The sequence below is a fragment of the Seriola dumerili genome, unplaced genomic scaffold (genome assembly GCF_002260705.1).
Source record: "Seriola dumerili isolate Sdu_G_001 unplaced genomic scaffold, Sdu_1.0 BDQW01001815.1, whole genome shotgun sequence".
NCBI classification, from domain to species: Eukaryota; Metazoa; Chordata; class Actinopteri; order Carangiformes; family Carangidae; genus Seriola; species Seriola dumerili.
In genome coordinates, this window is record NW_019176070.1 from 439,512 (window position 1) to 452,483 (window position 12,972).

At 47.8% G+C, this 12,972-nt stretch overlaps 1 protein-coding gene across 1 annotated transcript in view; it reads left to right on the forward strand.

The window, feature by feature from the left end:
* Positions 1 to 11,756: 11,756 nt before the first annotated feature.
* LOC111238956 (RIMS-binding protein 2-like) overlaps positions 11,757 to 12,972 on the forward strand; it is a 67,666-nt gene continuing 66,450 nt past the window's right edge. Inside the window, 1 exon segment of the mRNA XM_022768693.1 lies at positions 11,757 to 11,848. Coding sequence (XP_022624414.1) covers positions 11,757 to 11,848 — 92 coding nt within the window.

Here is a 12,972-nt window from a genome sequence, read left to right on the forward strand (position 1 = left end):
GTGTGTGTAATTGTTGGTTGTGTGGGTTTTGCAGGTGATAATGCGGGATCACACGTCTGGTACTAATGTGGAGGAGCTGCTGAGGCAGTCTCAGATGGAGTTACAGTGGATCCAGAGACAGCTGGCCATGATCGCTGCCAGAAACCTACACCATCATCACCTGCACACCAAGGTCAAGGTAGTGTGGCACCATATACTGTAGGCATGTGTTACTACAACTGCTACTACAGATAAATTTAATTCAGAAATAATTAAATATAATTTCTCAGCTTTATAATGAAAAACAAAAACACTATGCAAAGTACACAGTAAAATGAAGGCTAGCATGGAATCAGGCTGAGTTTAAGCTGCATCAGTGTCTTTGATTCATAAACTTCTCATGTTGGGTTGATAACTGATAATAGTGTGCAAGTAAAGCTCTTTAAAGGAAAATACTTGGTCATATTCCATTTTGATCATGCATATTATTATAATCTACCCTTCATTAATAATCTTGTCTATATGGGTTTATATTCCTACTAACATGATAAAATTATCCTGGTACATGGAACATAAAACAGACCTCTTCTGTTATTAGTCCACTTGAGAAGAGGAAATCTGCGGATAAAGCACCAAATTTATGACCTGTCCTTAGAAAAAAGGAACATCTGTTCAACCTAATCTGATCTTCATTACACATCATTATGATGTAACATCAGAGAACTCTTTTCATAGTTATCAGCTGTCCTCCGCAGTCTGTCAGCCACCTTTTCCAGCACATTCTTTACAGCACAGAAATGGAGCGATGGACTGCCCTTAATTGTGTGGTACGTGAGGCCTTATGTTGTCGGGTTTTCCGTCCTTCCCATTCTCGTGTTCGGATATCTCAGGAATGCCTTGAGGGAATTTCTTGAAATTTGGCACAACTGTTCAAGTGGACTCAAGGACGAACTGACTAGATTTTGGTAGTCAAAGGTCAAGGTCACTGTGACCTCACAAAACACATTTTTGGCCATAACTCAAGAATTAATTTGCCAATTATGACGCAATTTAACACAAGTGTCTAATAGGATAAAATAATCAAGTAATTGCATTTTATATCTAAAACGTCAAAGGTCAAATTCACTGTGATATCCTATTGTTCTACAAAAACACTTTTCTGACCATTATTCAATGCTGTAACTCGGTAACAGAAGAGGAGATAGACCACATTTCACATTGGGTTGGATACTGAATTGCTGACATTAAACTTGGGTGCCCAGTCTGGAAATTGTGGTGATTGTATGGAGCTGATGGGTTGAAGATGTGTGTGAAAAGTTGTCTATAAGTAAGGACAGCATGTTTATTTTCTGAAATCATGAATAAATAAATGTGATAACTTGATAACTTATGCCAAAAAATACACTTAATACCTTTTGATTAAATTCCTTCAAAATCTGTACTGCATTTACTGTGAGTCTAGACCAGGGGTCCCCAAACTACGGCCCGCGGGCCACATCCGGCCCGCCAAAGCAATTGGAGTGGCCCACTTAACAATCCCAGACAATCCCTCTAAACATCAACCAATTTTTATTAAATTGCATTTTCCTATCATAACATCATAACATATCCGTACTTAAAGGTTGGCATTCTAATTAAAATTGACCATAGTTATGAGCTATTTATAGTTAATAGTGGCTCATCTTCACCTCCTCACACAATGGTATATTCTGACGTGACTTTGATCGTGACCGAGCCAGCGTCACGCTGCAAAGTTCTGAGGTGGGAATCTGTCATGAAGGTGGTTGTGTCCTGCATAAACTTCATCAGAGCAAACGGACTTAAACACAGGCAGTTCCAAGCCTTTCTCTCCGAGCTAGAATCAGCCCACGGAGACGTGCTTTACCACACTGAAGTCCGCTGGTTAAGCCAGGGCAGAGTTTTGAAGCGTTTTTACGACCTGCTACCCGAAATCAATGCCTTTCTCCTGACAAAGGGAAAAACTGTCCCAGAGCTGATCGACACAGAATGGAAATGGGACCTCGCCTTTATTAACAGATGTGTCAGAAATTTTAAACGGCCTCAACTTGCAGCTCCAAGGCAAGGGAAAACTAATCTGACATGTATTCCCACATCAAAGTATTTGAGCTTAAACTAGCGCTGCTTATTGGACAGGTGCAAAAACAAGACTTCACCCATCTCCCTGCTATCAGCCTTACTCAGCGCTGCAGAAACCGGCGGTCCCATGTCCAACCGAGAGAGTGCAAGGACGGCACTGGAACAACTGGAGGGCGGAGTTTGGTGTGCGGTTCGTGAGCTTCATGTCCACGTTAAAGAAATCCGCAATTCCAGAACCCTTTTGCTGCCGACATTAACGACACCCTGCCGTTCTCTTCAATTTGAGCTGGCTGAGTTGCAGACCTGTGATGTGCTGACAGACGTATTCAGCCCCAACAGTCTGAAGTATATCGTGCCTCCCAAATGAGACCTAACCCCCAACATAAAGAAGCACGCACAAAGATGTCCACAGTTTTTGGGAGCACATATATCTGTGAGCAACTTTTTCACACATGAAGCTGATAAAAATCCGACAAGATCAAGTCTCACAGATCACAACCTGCATCAGTCTCTGAGACTGGCTGTAACTGGAATGGAACTGACATAGATCTCCTCACCAGTCAGAAGCAAGCCCACAGCTCACATGAATTAATGGTACTAACTGATTCAATAGCAGTTAGATATTAAAAAATTGCATTATAGTAATGCTCTCTTTTTATAGGCAACAATGTATCTCTGATCTGTACCACTATTTCTGTATTAATATATTTCACTACCTGTAAGAAGACACTTACGTTTGTTAACTCAATGTACCTGTTTACAAAATCACATCACCTCATTCTTACTTGAAATTACCATCAGTTTGTGTTGTTATTTTTATAAAATAAATGAGAGTATCTGTAGTACTTCAAATAACACATGTGAAGACTTTTTATTTATTTCTTTTTTTGCAAATCAACAGGTGGTGCCAAAGCCAAACGAAGGGCAGCTAACAACAATTATCATTGTAATCTCCACCAATATATGGTTGTCAACCCTGGCCCATTCATTTCTTCTGTTATAGACTAACCTCGGCCCGCTATCTCAGAAAGGAAAGTTGATGTGGCCCCACTTTCCGTTGTGACATTTACACTAGTGTTAATGGTGTGGCACTCCAGCATATGAGAGATGACCCATGGCGGCCCGCCGGCGCCCTCCCCCCACCCCCCGGCACAGGCATTGCGCCCAGCGAGCAGAGCTAGCCGCCCGGGGCTGCCGGCCCCCCCCCCCCCCCCCGGCACAGCATTGCGCCCAGCAAGCAGAGTAGTCCGCCCGGTGGCCGCCGGCGCCCCCCCAACCGCGGGCACGAGCATTGCGCCGCAAGCAGGCTAGCGCCGGCCGGCCGCCGGCGCACCCCCGGCACAGCATTGCGCCCAGAAGCAGAGCTAGCCGCCCGTGGCCCGCGCGGCGCCCCCCCACCCCGGGCAGGCATGCGCAGCAGCGAGTCAGAGCAACCCCCGCGGCCCCCCCGGAAGCATTGGCGCAGCGCTGCGGCGCCCGTCGCCCCCCCCGGCATTACACAGTTTGTCTTGTTATTTTCTATAAATAATGGAGTAATCTGTTGGACTTCAATAAACACATGTGAAGCTTTTTATTACTTTTTTGCAAATCAACAGGTGGTGCCAAAGCCAAACGAAGGGCAGCTACAACAAATTATCATTGTAATCTCCTAACAAATAATATGGTTGCTCCCTGGCCATATCATTTCTGTTATAGACATAACCTCGGACCTCCATCTCAGAAGGAAAGTTGATGTGGCCCCCACTTTCCGTTGTGACATTTACATCGTCTTAATGGTGTTGGCACCTCAGCATATGAGAGATGGACCCATGGCGGCCGCTGCGGCCCCCCCCCACCTCCGCCGGCACAGCATTGCACCCAGCAGCAGAGCTAGCGCCCGGACGGTCCGCGGGCCCCCCCCCCGGCACAGGCATTGCGCCCGCAAGCAGAGCTAGTGCCGCGGCCCGTCGGCGCCCCCGGCGTTACCATTCAGAGTTTGTCTTGTTATTTTCTAAAATAAATGGAGTATCTGTGGTCATCAAATAAAACATGTGAGACTTTTTATTACTTTTTTGCAAATCAACAGGTGGTGCCAAAGCAACGAAAGGGCAGCTACACAAATTATCATTGTAATCTCCACAAATATGGTTGTCACCCTGGCCTATATTTCCTGTTATAGACTAACCTAGGCTCCATCTTCAGAAAGTGGAAAGTTGATGTGGCCCACTTTCCCTGTGACATTTACACTAGTCTTAATGGTGTGGAACCTCAGCATATGAGAGATGACCATGGCGGCCCGTGGCCTCCCCCCACCACCCCGCGGCACAGGCATTGCACGCCCAGCAGAGCTAGCGCGGCGGCGCCGGCGCCCCCCCGGGCAGATTGCGCCCAGCAGGCGAAGCTAGGGTTGCCCGGACGGCGTTCGCGCCCCCCGGCATTCATCGTTGTTTGTTATTTTTCTATAAATACATGGAAGTTATCTGTGTATTCAATAAACAACAGTGTGAAGATTATTTATACTTTTTTGCAATAAAGTGGTGGCCGAAAGGCCAACCCAGGGCTTAAAAATTATATTGTAATTTCACAATATACTGGTTGTACCATGGCCCATATTCATTTCTGTTATGAGCTACCTCGCCCGGCGCCATCTCAAAGGAAAGTTATGTGCCCCAACTATTCCGTTGTGCCATTTACAGGCTAGCGCCGGTGCCGGGCGCCCGCCGCTCCCCCACAGGCCACACCATTGCGTGGCCCAGGCAAGCAGAGCTAGCCGCCGAGTGGCCGCCGGTTGCCCCGCAGGGGCAAGCATTGACAAGCGGTAGAGCCCGGCGGCCAGCCCGCCCCCCCCCCCCGGACAGATTGCCGCCAGCACGCCAGAGCTAGCGAGGTGGTCGGTGCCCACCCCCTCAGTACATTCTATCAACGTAACTTAACAAGACAAAGCCATTGCGCCCAGCAAGAGAGTACCACCGCCGACCCCGGCGTCCCCCCCCCGCCGCATTACCATCAGTTTTGTTACTTGTTATTTTCTATAAAATGAAATGGAGTTATGTGTGGTATTCACAATAAGAAATTGTGAGATTGTTATACTTTTCTGGCATAAAGGGGTGCCAAGCAGCGAGGGGCTACAACCAAATTTCATTGGATCTCACATTATGAGTTGTACCTGGCCATTTCTTTCTGTTATAGGATAACCTCCGGCTCCTTCAGGAAGGAAGTTGATGTGGGCCCGATTTCCGTAATGTGAAACCCTATTTTTTTTTTAACCAGCAATGTCTTATGTGTGGGCACCTCAGCTATGAGAGAGGACCATGGCGAAACCGCTGGCGCCCACCCACCCCGCACCAGCCGGCAAGGCAGTTGTATAGCACCAGGCAGAGAGTAGCGCCCGGCGGGCCCGCAGCGGGCCCCCCCCGCCCCCGGCAGGCATTGCGACAAGAGCAGAGCAATGCTCGGCGGCCGTCGGCGGCCCCCCCCCGCCGGCAACTTACCACTCCAGTTTGTCTTGTTAGTTTTCTATTAAACTAAATGGAGGTTTCTGTGGTACTTCAACTAAACACATGTGAAAGACTTTTTTTACATTTTTGCAATCAACAGAGTGGTGCCAAATGCCAACGAAGGGACGACACAAAATATCATTGTAATTCCGCAATAATATGGTTGATCCCTGGCCCATATTCATTCCTGTTATAGACTAAGCTCGGCCTCCTGCATCTCGGAAGGAAAGTTGATGTGCCCCCATTTCCGTTGGTGACACTTTAGTACGACTGCGGATGGCCGGCGCCCCAGCCCCGCATTGCAAAGCATACCAGGTAGCCCGCCCGGTGGCCCCGCCCCCCCCGCGGACAGATTCACCCCAAGCCAGAGCTAGCCGCCGGCGCCCGCCGGCCGCCCCCCCCCCGACAGGATTGCAGACCGCAGCGAGCAGTAGCCCGCCCACCCCTCCCCCGGTTCCCGGCCCGCCCCCCACGGTCCCCGCCCCCCCCCCGCCGCACCGGCGCACGGCACGCGGCGCCGGCGCCCCCCCCCCGGGCATTTACCACCAGTTGTTTTTAGTTTTATAGAACTAAATGGAGTATCTGTGGTACTTCAAATAACACATGCTGAAGACTTTTTATTGACTTTTTTGCAATCCACGGGGTGCAAAGCCAAACGAAGGGCAGTACAACAAAATTCATTGTAATCTTCCACAATAATACTGGTTGTACCCTGGCATATATCATTTCCTGTTATGACTAATTCCGGTCCTTCAGAAAGGAAGTTGATGTGGCCCCACTTTCCGTTTGTGACATTCCTAAGTAGTCTTAATGGTGTGGCACCTCAGCATTATGAGAGATGACCCATGGAGGCCCGGCTGAGCAGCCCACCACCCCCTGCCCACCCCGCCGGCACAGGCATTGCGCACCCGCAAGCAGAGCTAGCCGCCCGGCGGCCCGCCGAGCCCCCCCCGCACAGGCATTGCGCCAGCAAGCAGAGCTAGTGCCCGGCGGCGCCTCGGCGCCGCCCCCCCGGCATTACCATCAGTTTGTCTTGTTATTTTATAAAATAATGGAGTATCTGTGGTTACTTCAAATAAACACATGTGAAGACTTTTTTTACTTTTTTGCAAGTCAACAGGTGGTGCCAAAGCCAAACGAAGGGCAGCTACAACAAACTTATCTTGATAATCTCCACAATAATACTGGTTGTCACCCTGGCCATATCATTTCCTGTTATAGACTAACCTCGCCTCCATCTCAGAAAGGAAAGTTGATGTGGCCCCCCACTTTCCTGTTGTGACATTTACACTAGTCTTAATGGTGTGGCACCTCAGCATATGAGAGTGACCCATGGCGGCAGTGGCGCCCCCCCCCCCCCACCCCGCCGGCACAGGCATTGCACCAGCAAGCAGAGCTAGCCGCCCGGCGGCCCGCCGGCGCCCCCCCCCCGGCAAGGCATTGCGCCCAGCAAGCAGAGCTAGTGCCGGCGGCCCGTCGGCGCCGCCCCCCCCCGGCATTACCATCAGTTTGTCTTTGTTTATTTCTATAAAATAAATGGAGTATCTGTGGTACTTCAAATACACATGTTGAAGACTTTTATATTACTTTTTTGCAAATCAAAGGTGGTGCCAAAGCCAAACGAAGGGCAGCTACAACAAATTATCATTGTAATCTCCACAATATTATTGGTTGTCACCTGCCATATATTTCCTGTTATAGACTAACCTAGGCCTCCCATCTCAGAAAGGAAAGTTGATGTGGCCCCCACTTTCCGCCTGTGACATTCTACACTAGTCTTAATGGTGTGGCACCTCAGCAATATGAGAGCATGGACCCATGGCGAGCCGCAGCTGGCGCGCCCTCCCCACCGCCGGCACAGCATTGCACCCAGGCAAGCAGAGCTAGCCGCCCGGCGGCCGCCGCGGCCGCACCCCCCCCCCGGCACAGGCATTGCGCCACAGCAAGCCAGAGTAGCCGCCCCAGGGCGGCCGCCAGCACCCCCCCCCGGACACCAAGGCATTGCGCGACCAGCAAGCAGAGCTTAAGTGCCCGGCGGCACTGCGTCACGCCCCTCCCCCGATTACATCAGTTGATTTTATTATATTCTTAAACATAAATGGAGTATTGTGGTTACTTCAAAAAACACATGTGGAAGACTTTTTCATTACTTTTTTGCAAACAACAGGTCGGTTGCAAAGCCAAACGCAAGGGCAGCTTACAACAATTTCAATGTACCCGCCGGGGCACATGCCTTGCACCGCAAGCGAGCTAGAACCGCGGTGCCCGCCGCCCCCCCCCCGGACAGGCATTGCGCCAGCACGCAGAGCTAGCGCCGGTGGCCGCGGTCGGCCCCCCCCCCCCCCCCCGCGCACAGCATTGCGCCCCAGCAAGCAAGAGCTGCCACCGGCCGGCGCCGCGCCGGCCCCCCCTCCCCCCCGGACAAGCCAGTTTGCGCCGCCAGGAAGCCAGAGCTTAGCCACCCCGGTGCGCACCCACCCGGGCCCCCACCCCCCGGCACAGCATGCGCCCGCAAGCAGAAGCCTACCGCGGTGGCCCGAGCCGGTTGCCCCGCCCCCCGGCCAGGCATTGTTCACCCGAGCAAAGGCGAGAGCTAACGCCCCGGCGGCCCGCGGCCGCCCCCCCGCCTACTAGGCATTGCGCCAGCACAGCAGAGCTAGCCCGCGGCACAGGTGCCGCGGCCCCCCCCCCCCCCGGCACAGCCATTTGCAGCCCACAAGCGAGTTAGCCAACCCGCCGGACCGCGCGCCCCCACCCGGAGCACATTCCATAGGTTTGTGTTGTTATTTTCTATAAAATAAATGGAGTATCTGTGGTACTTCAAATAAACACATGTGAAGACTTTTTATTACTTTTTTTTGCAAATCAACAGGTGGTGCCAAAGCCAAACGAAGGGCAGCTACAACAAATTATCATTGTAATCCACAATAATACTGGTTGTCACCCTGGCCCATATCATTTCCTGTTATAGACTAACCTCGGCCCCCCATCTCAGAAAGGAAAGTTGATGTGGCCCCCACTGAAAAAAGTTTGGGGACCGCTGGTCTAGACAGACAATGATGGAAGCTGCAACTTGACTGGTTTGCAGAGGTAGATGACCATGAGGCAGTAATTCTAGTTAATTTGATAACTCAAACTTATACCAAATATTCAGTCCTCTATACATAGTGAATATGTCACATTCCCACTTAAGGGACACCTTAATGCTAGCATACTGGAAGAAATCTAAAATGTCTTCCTATAGCATAAAGTATCTATTGCTGGTAAGTTCTCTTTGCTGTATTTGCTGCTATGTGGCGTAAACAGGCAGAACAAGAAGTTAATTTAAGATTCCTCCAAACCTTGTTATGACAGTGTAACAAAATTACGATCTGATTATAACATCCGTGTTTGCTCCATTGTTATTGGTGAATGTTATTTATTCTCATCCCAGCTGTGCACATACATGTCCTCTTGTTGTTACAGTTGTTGGGTAGAGTTTGCTGTTTCTGACCACAAATCCATCATTTTCAGTAATCGTTTACCTTACTTGACTCTAACAAATGTACACCTGTCTGCAGTTGTGTTTTTAACTCTTCCTATACTACAAGGTTTTTTGGAGCTTTGATAGCAACTGGTATGATTCAGATTGGCTGCCCCACACTAGATTGTCAATAGGCTGTCTATAAGATTGGGAAAGCAAACACGCAAGCAATGACACCAGCCCAGATGTTCTATACTTGTATCCCATTACAAGCCTTCAGCAAATATGGCCAGAAGAGGACAGCACACTTCTGAAAACCCACCAAGTTGAGAAAGAGACTAGGCAATGATGTGATCCAAAGCTAACGACTTGTTTAAGTTGTTAAATGACACTTTGCCTTCAGCTATTTGCATGTTGTATTCCTGCTCAATCCGGTTTCTATGCGTTCCTGAACTCCAGTCTCACAGGGTTTCATGTCAAGCCTGAAAACCAATTCACTGTGAGAGTAATGCGTCTACCATAAGGATGGGAACAGACAGTGAGCAAGTGTTGCTAGGCAACAGAGTGGAACAGAGCGTATGTTCTGCTTTCTCTCCTCACTCACGCACACTTAGTGTCTCTTTCTTTCTGTCCTCTCCTCTGTCCTGTGCCTTCGTCCCAGTGTTAAACAGAGAACGACTATCGACAGAATACACTGGGTGCCTGCTGCTGATCTAACCTCACTAAAACCACCACACTGATTCAATTTGAGTCCCCTGATCAGGGATTTAGAAAAGGTGAAGAGAGCAAAGGGATGTACGTGAGGTCTGTCCAGGAACATGACAGTGTAGATTTGATTTTAATGCTAGAGGAAAGTTAACTACAAGTAGTAATACCAAGGAGAAGCAAACAAGTGAACACTATATTTATTATTATATATACACCCACACATACACACACACAGTGTATTCGAAGTTTACAGCCCCTTTCACTTTTTTTCACATTTTGTTTTGTTGCAATCTAGTCTCAGTAGTAGTGAAGCACCTTTGGCAGTGATTACGGCCTCAAGTCTTCATGGCTATGATGCGACAAGCATTGCACACTTGGATTTGGGAATTTTCTGGTATTCTTCTCCATAGATCCTCTCCAACCCTGTCAGATTGGATGGGGACTGTCAGTAGGCAGCCATTTTCAGGTCTCTCCAGGGATATTCGATTGGGCTCAGGTCAGGGCTCTGGCTGGGCCACTCAAGGACATTCCCAGAGTTGTTCCTGAGCTATTCCTGTGTTGTCTTGGATGTGTGCTTAGGGTTACTGTCCTGTTGGAAGGTGAACCTTAAGCCCAGTCTGAGGTCATAAGCACTCTGGACCAAATTAGGATATCTCTGTGGTTTGCTTCAGCTTTCAACCCTGACCAGTCTCATTGTCCCTGAAAAAACCCTACAGCATGATGGTGCCACCACCATGCTTAGAATTGAGGCCAAACGGTTCAATTTTGGTTTCACCAGACCAGTCCTTCAGGTGCCTTTTTGCAAACTTTCACTGAGCAGAGGCTTCTGCGAATGACCATTGCATTCCTGGTCATTTCTCTTACCAAGGCCCTTCTCCCCCAGTTGCTCAGTTGGCTGGGTGGCCAGCTCTAGGAAGAGTCCTGGTTGTTCCAAACTTTTTGAATTTAAGAATTATGGAGACCACTGTGCTCTTGGGAACCTTCAATGCAGCAGAAATGTTTTTGTAGTCTTCCCCAGATTGGTCCCTTGAGACGGTCGTGTCTCTAAGCTCTGCAGGCAGGTCTTTCAACCTCATGGCTTGGTTTTTGCTCTGATATGCTTTGTCAGCTGTGAGACCTTTATATAGACAGGTGTGTGCCTTTCCAAATCATGTCCAATCAGCTGAATTTACCACAGGTGGACTCCAATCAAGGTGTAGACAAGGTGTAATATCTCAAATATGGTCAAGAGAAATGGGAGGCACCTGAGCTAAATTTCAAATGGCTCTGTCCTTTTTAATAGGCTTACAAAAATTTCTAAAATTGTAGTTTCAAAGTTTGTTATTATGGTGTGTTGAGTGTAGATTGAAGAGGGGAAAAAAATAAATTTTAACAATTTCAGCAAAAGGTTACAACATAACAAAATGTGAAAAAAGTGGTCTGAATACTTTCTGAATGCACTGTATGTACTGTATATATGTTGGGTGGAGAAATGTATGAATCACTGCCTCTGTCAGCAAAACAGAAAATCATTATTTTCTCTCTGTCAGAAAGTAAGACACAGAGCGACAGGGATGTTGCACCATTATCTGCTCTGTTTGGGAAATGTATTCAGAGGAGAAAAAAAAGCTCATCTTATCTATGATGTAATGATTTACAGACTTTACAGATACAGCCCATTTAAATGAAAGCTGTCATGCATGCCTTTTTTTTTTTTTTTCCTGCACGTGTGATGTTTTTGGTCAGTTGAACAGGCCATGCATGATGTCTGTATGAGCGAGACAGAGAGAGGGAAAAAAAAGGAGGGGGGATTTTTAAAGCACAACTGGTGGAAGGAGTAGAGCGTGCAAGAGAAGGCGTTAACACATTCAGGGATGGGACTGAGGGAGTGTGTGAGAGAGAACCATGAAGCCACTGTAGCTGTTTTTGCTCACACTGTTGGGGTGCTGCTACAGCTGTGTACAGAGCAGGCAGGCTATTAAAGCTGCAGACTGGAAACGCTCATTGCGACTGCACACACAGGCACTCATACACCGGCTTACACATGTACACACATGGACGTGTTGCCTCTGCCTTCAGTGCCAGCTTGTGATGTGACGTGAAGGGAAGAGAGTCATTTTGGGACAAAGGGGGTACTGCCTTTAAGGTAGGGAAGCTGTCATTATCTGTATCAGCAACAACATAATGTCTGCTCACTAGGATTGTTGTCCCACACCCCTTTTTTTTAGGTTGTTAGATATTGTTGTTTTTTTCTGACTCTTAAACACACAAATGATGCACTGGATGCTACTGCAGCTGTCGAGGCTCTCAATGATATGACTCATTTTGGGAACCATGTATTCCTTCTGAGGAGTAGCCTGAGTGATAGTGAGTGATAGTGATTTTTTTTTTCTTTCCTCAGTAATTGACTCGATTTATAGCAGTCTGTCTGAATCCCCAAAAATGAAACACATCACTTACGTTGGACAGGAATAGTTTGATAAGCTTTGTTGAAAATCTGTTTAGTGGTAGCTCAGTAGCTGTACATCCATGGATGAGTGCATCAGGCAGCACTGATGTAAGTATTTCACTCACACACCAGATGGCGATATGACAATCCATTTAAATCACACCTAGTCAGAACAAGATTACCTTGGGGTATCCTGGTAGCTTGGTTGGCTGAGCACATGCCACTTAACCACAATGCCCTTGGTTCAAATCCAGCCACCACATGCTGCTTTCCTAATCCATTCTACTGTGTCCCTCCCCCATAAGTCATCCGACAAAGCCAAAATGCCATAAAAATACTAGAAAATGAAGATAGTATTTAGTGAGCCATTGACTGAATACACACATAACATTTGTCTGTGTCATGCTGAATTAAAATTCAGTACCTATTAATTACTGCAAAAGTGGAAAGGAGCCTTACTGTGCATGGCATAAAGTAGTATAAAAGCCCCTATTACATAATTATATGCTGGAACATCTTAATAGCTACCCATATTATCTGCTTTGTTTAATAAACACTTACCCCAGCCTCCTTTTGTTCATCAGCTTAAAATGCAAGTGTCAGAGAATTCACAGAAATTGAGTTCAATGTGTTTTTTTCCCTGCTAGTGGGAAATCTATAGCTGATGTTGTTTTCAAAGGAGTAAATGATTCCTGAGCAACATACAGTTAAATTTCCATTATTGTAGAATTCTCTGAGCAGTCTATTCCCTAATTGTTGCTATTGCAGACGCAAACTCGGCAGGTGGGACGGCCATATACTGTTGAGTGGAGATTCCCTCA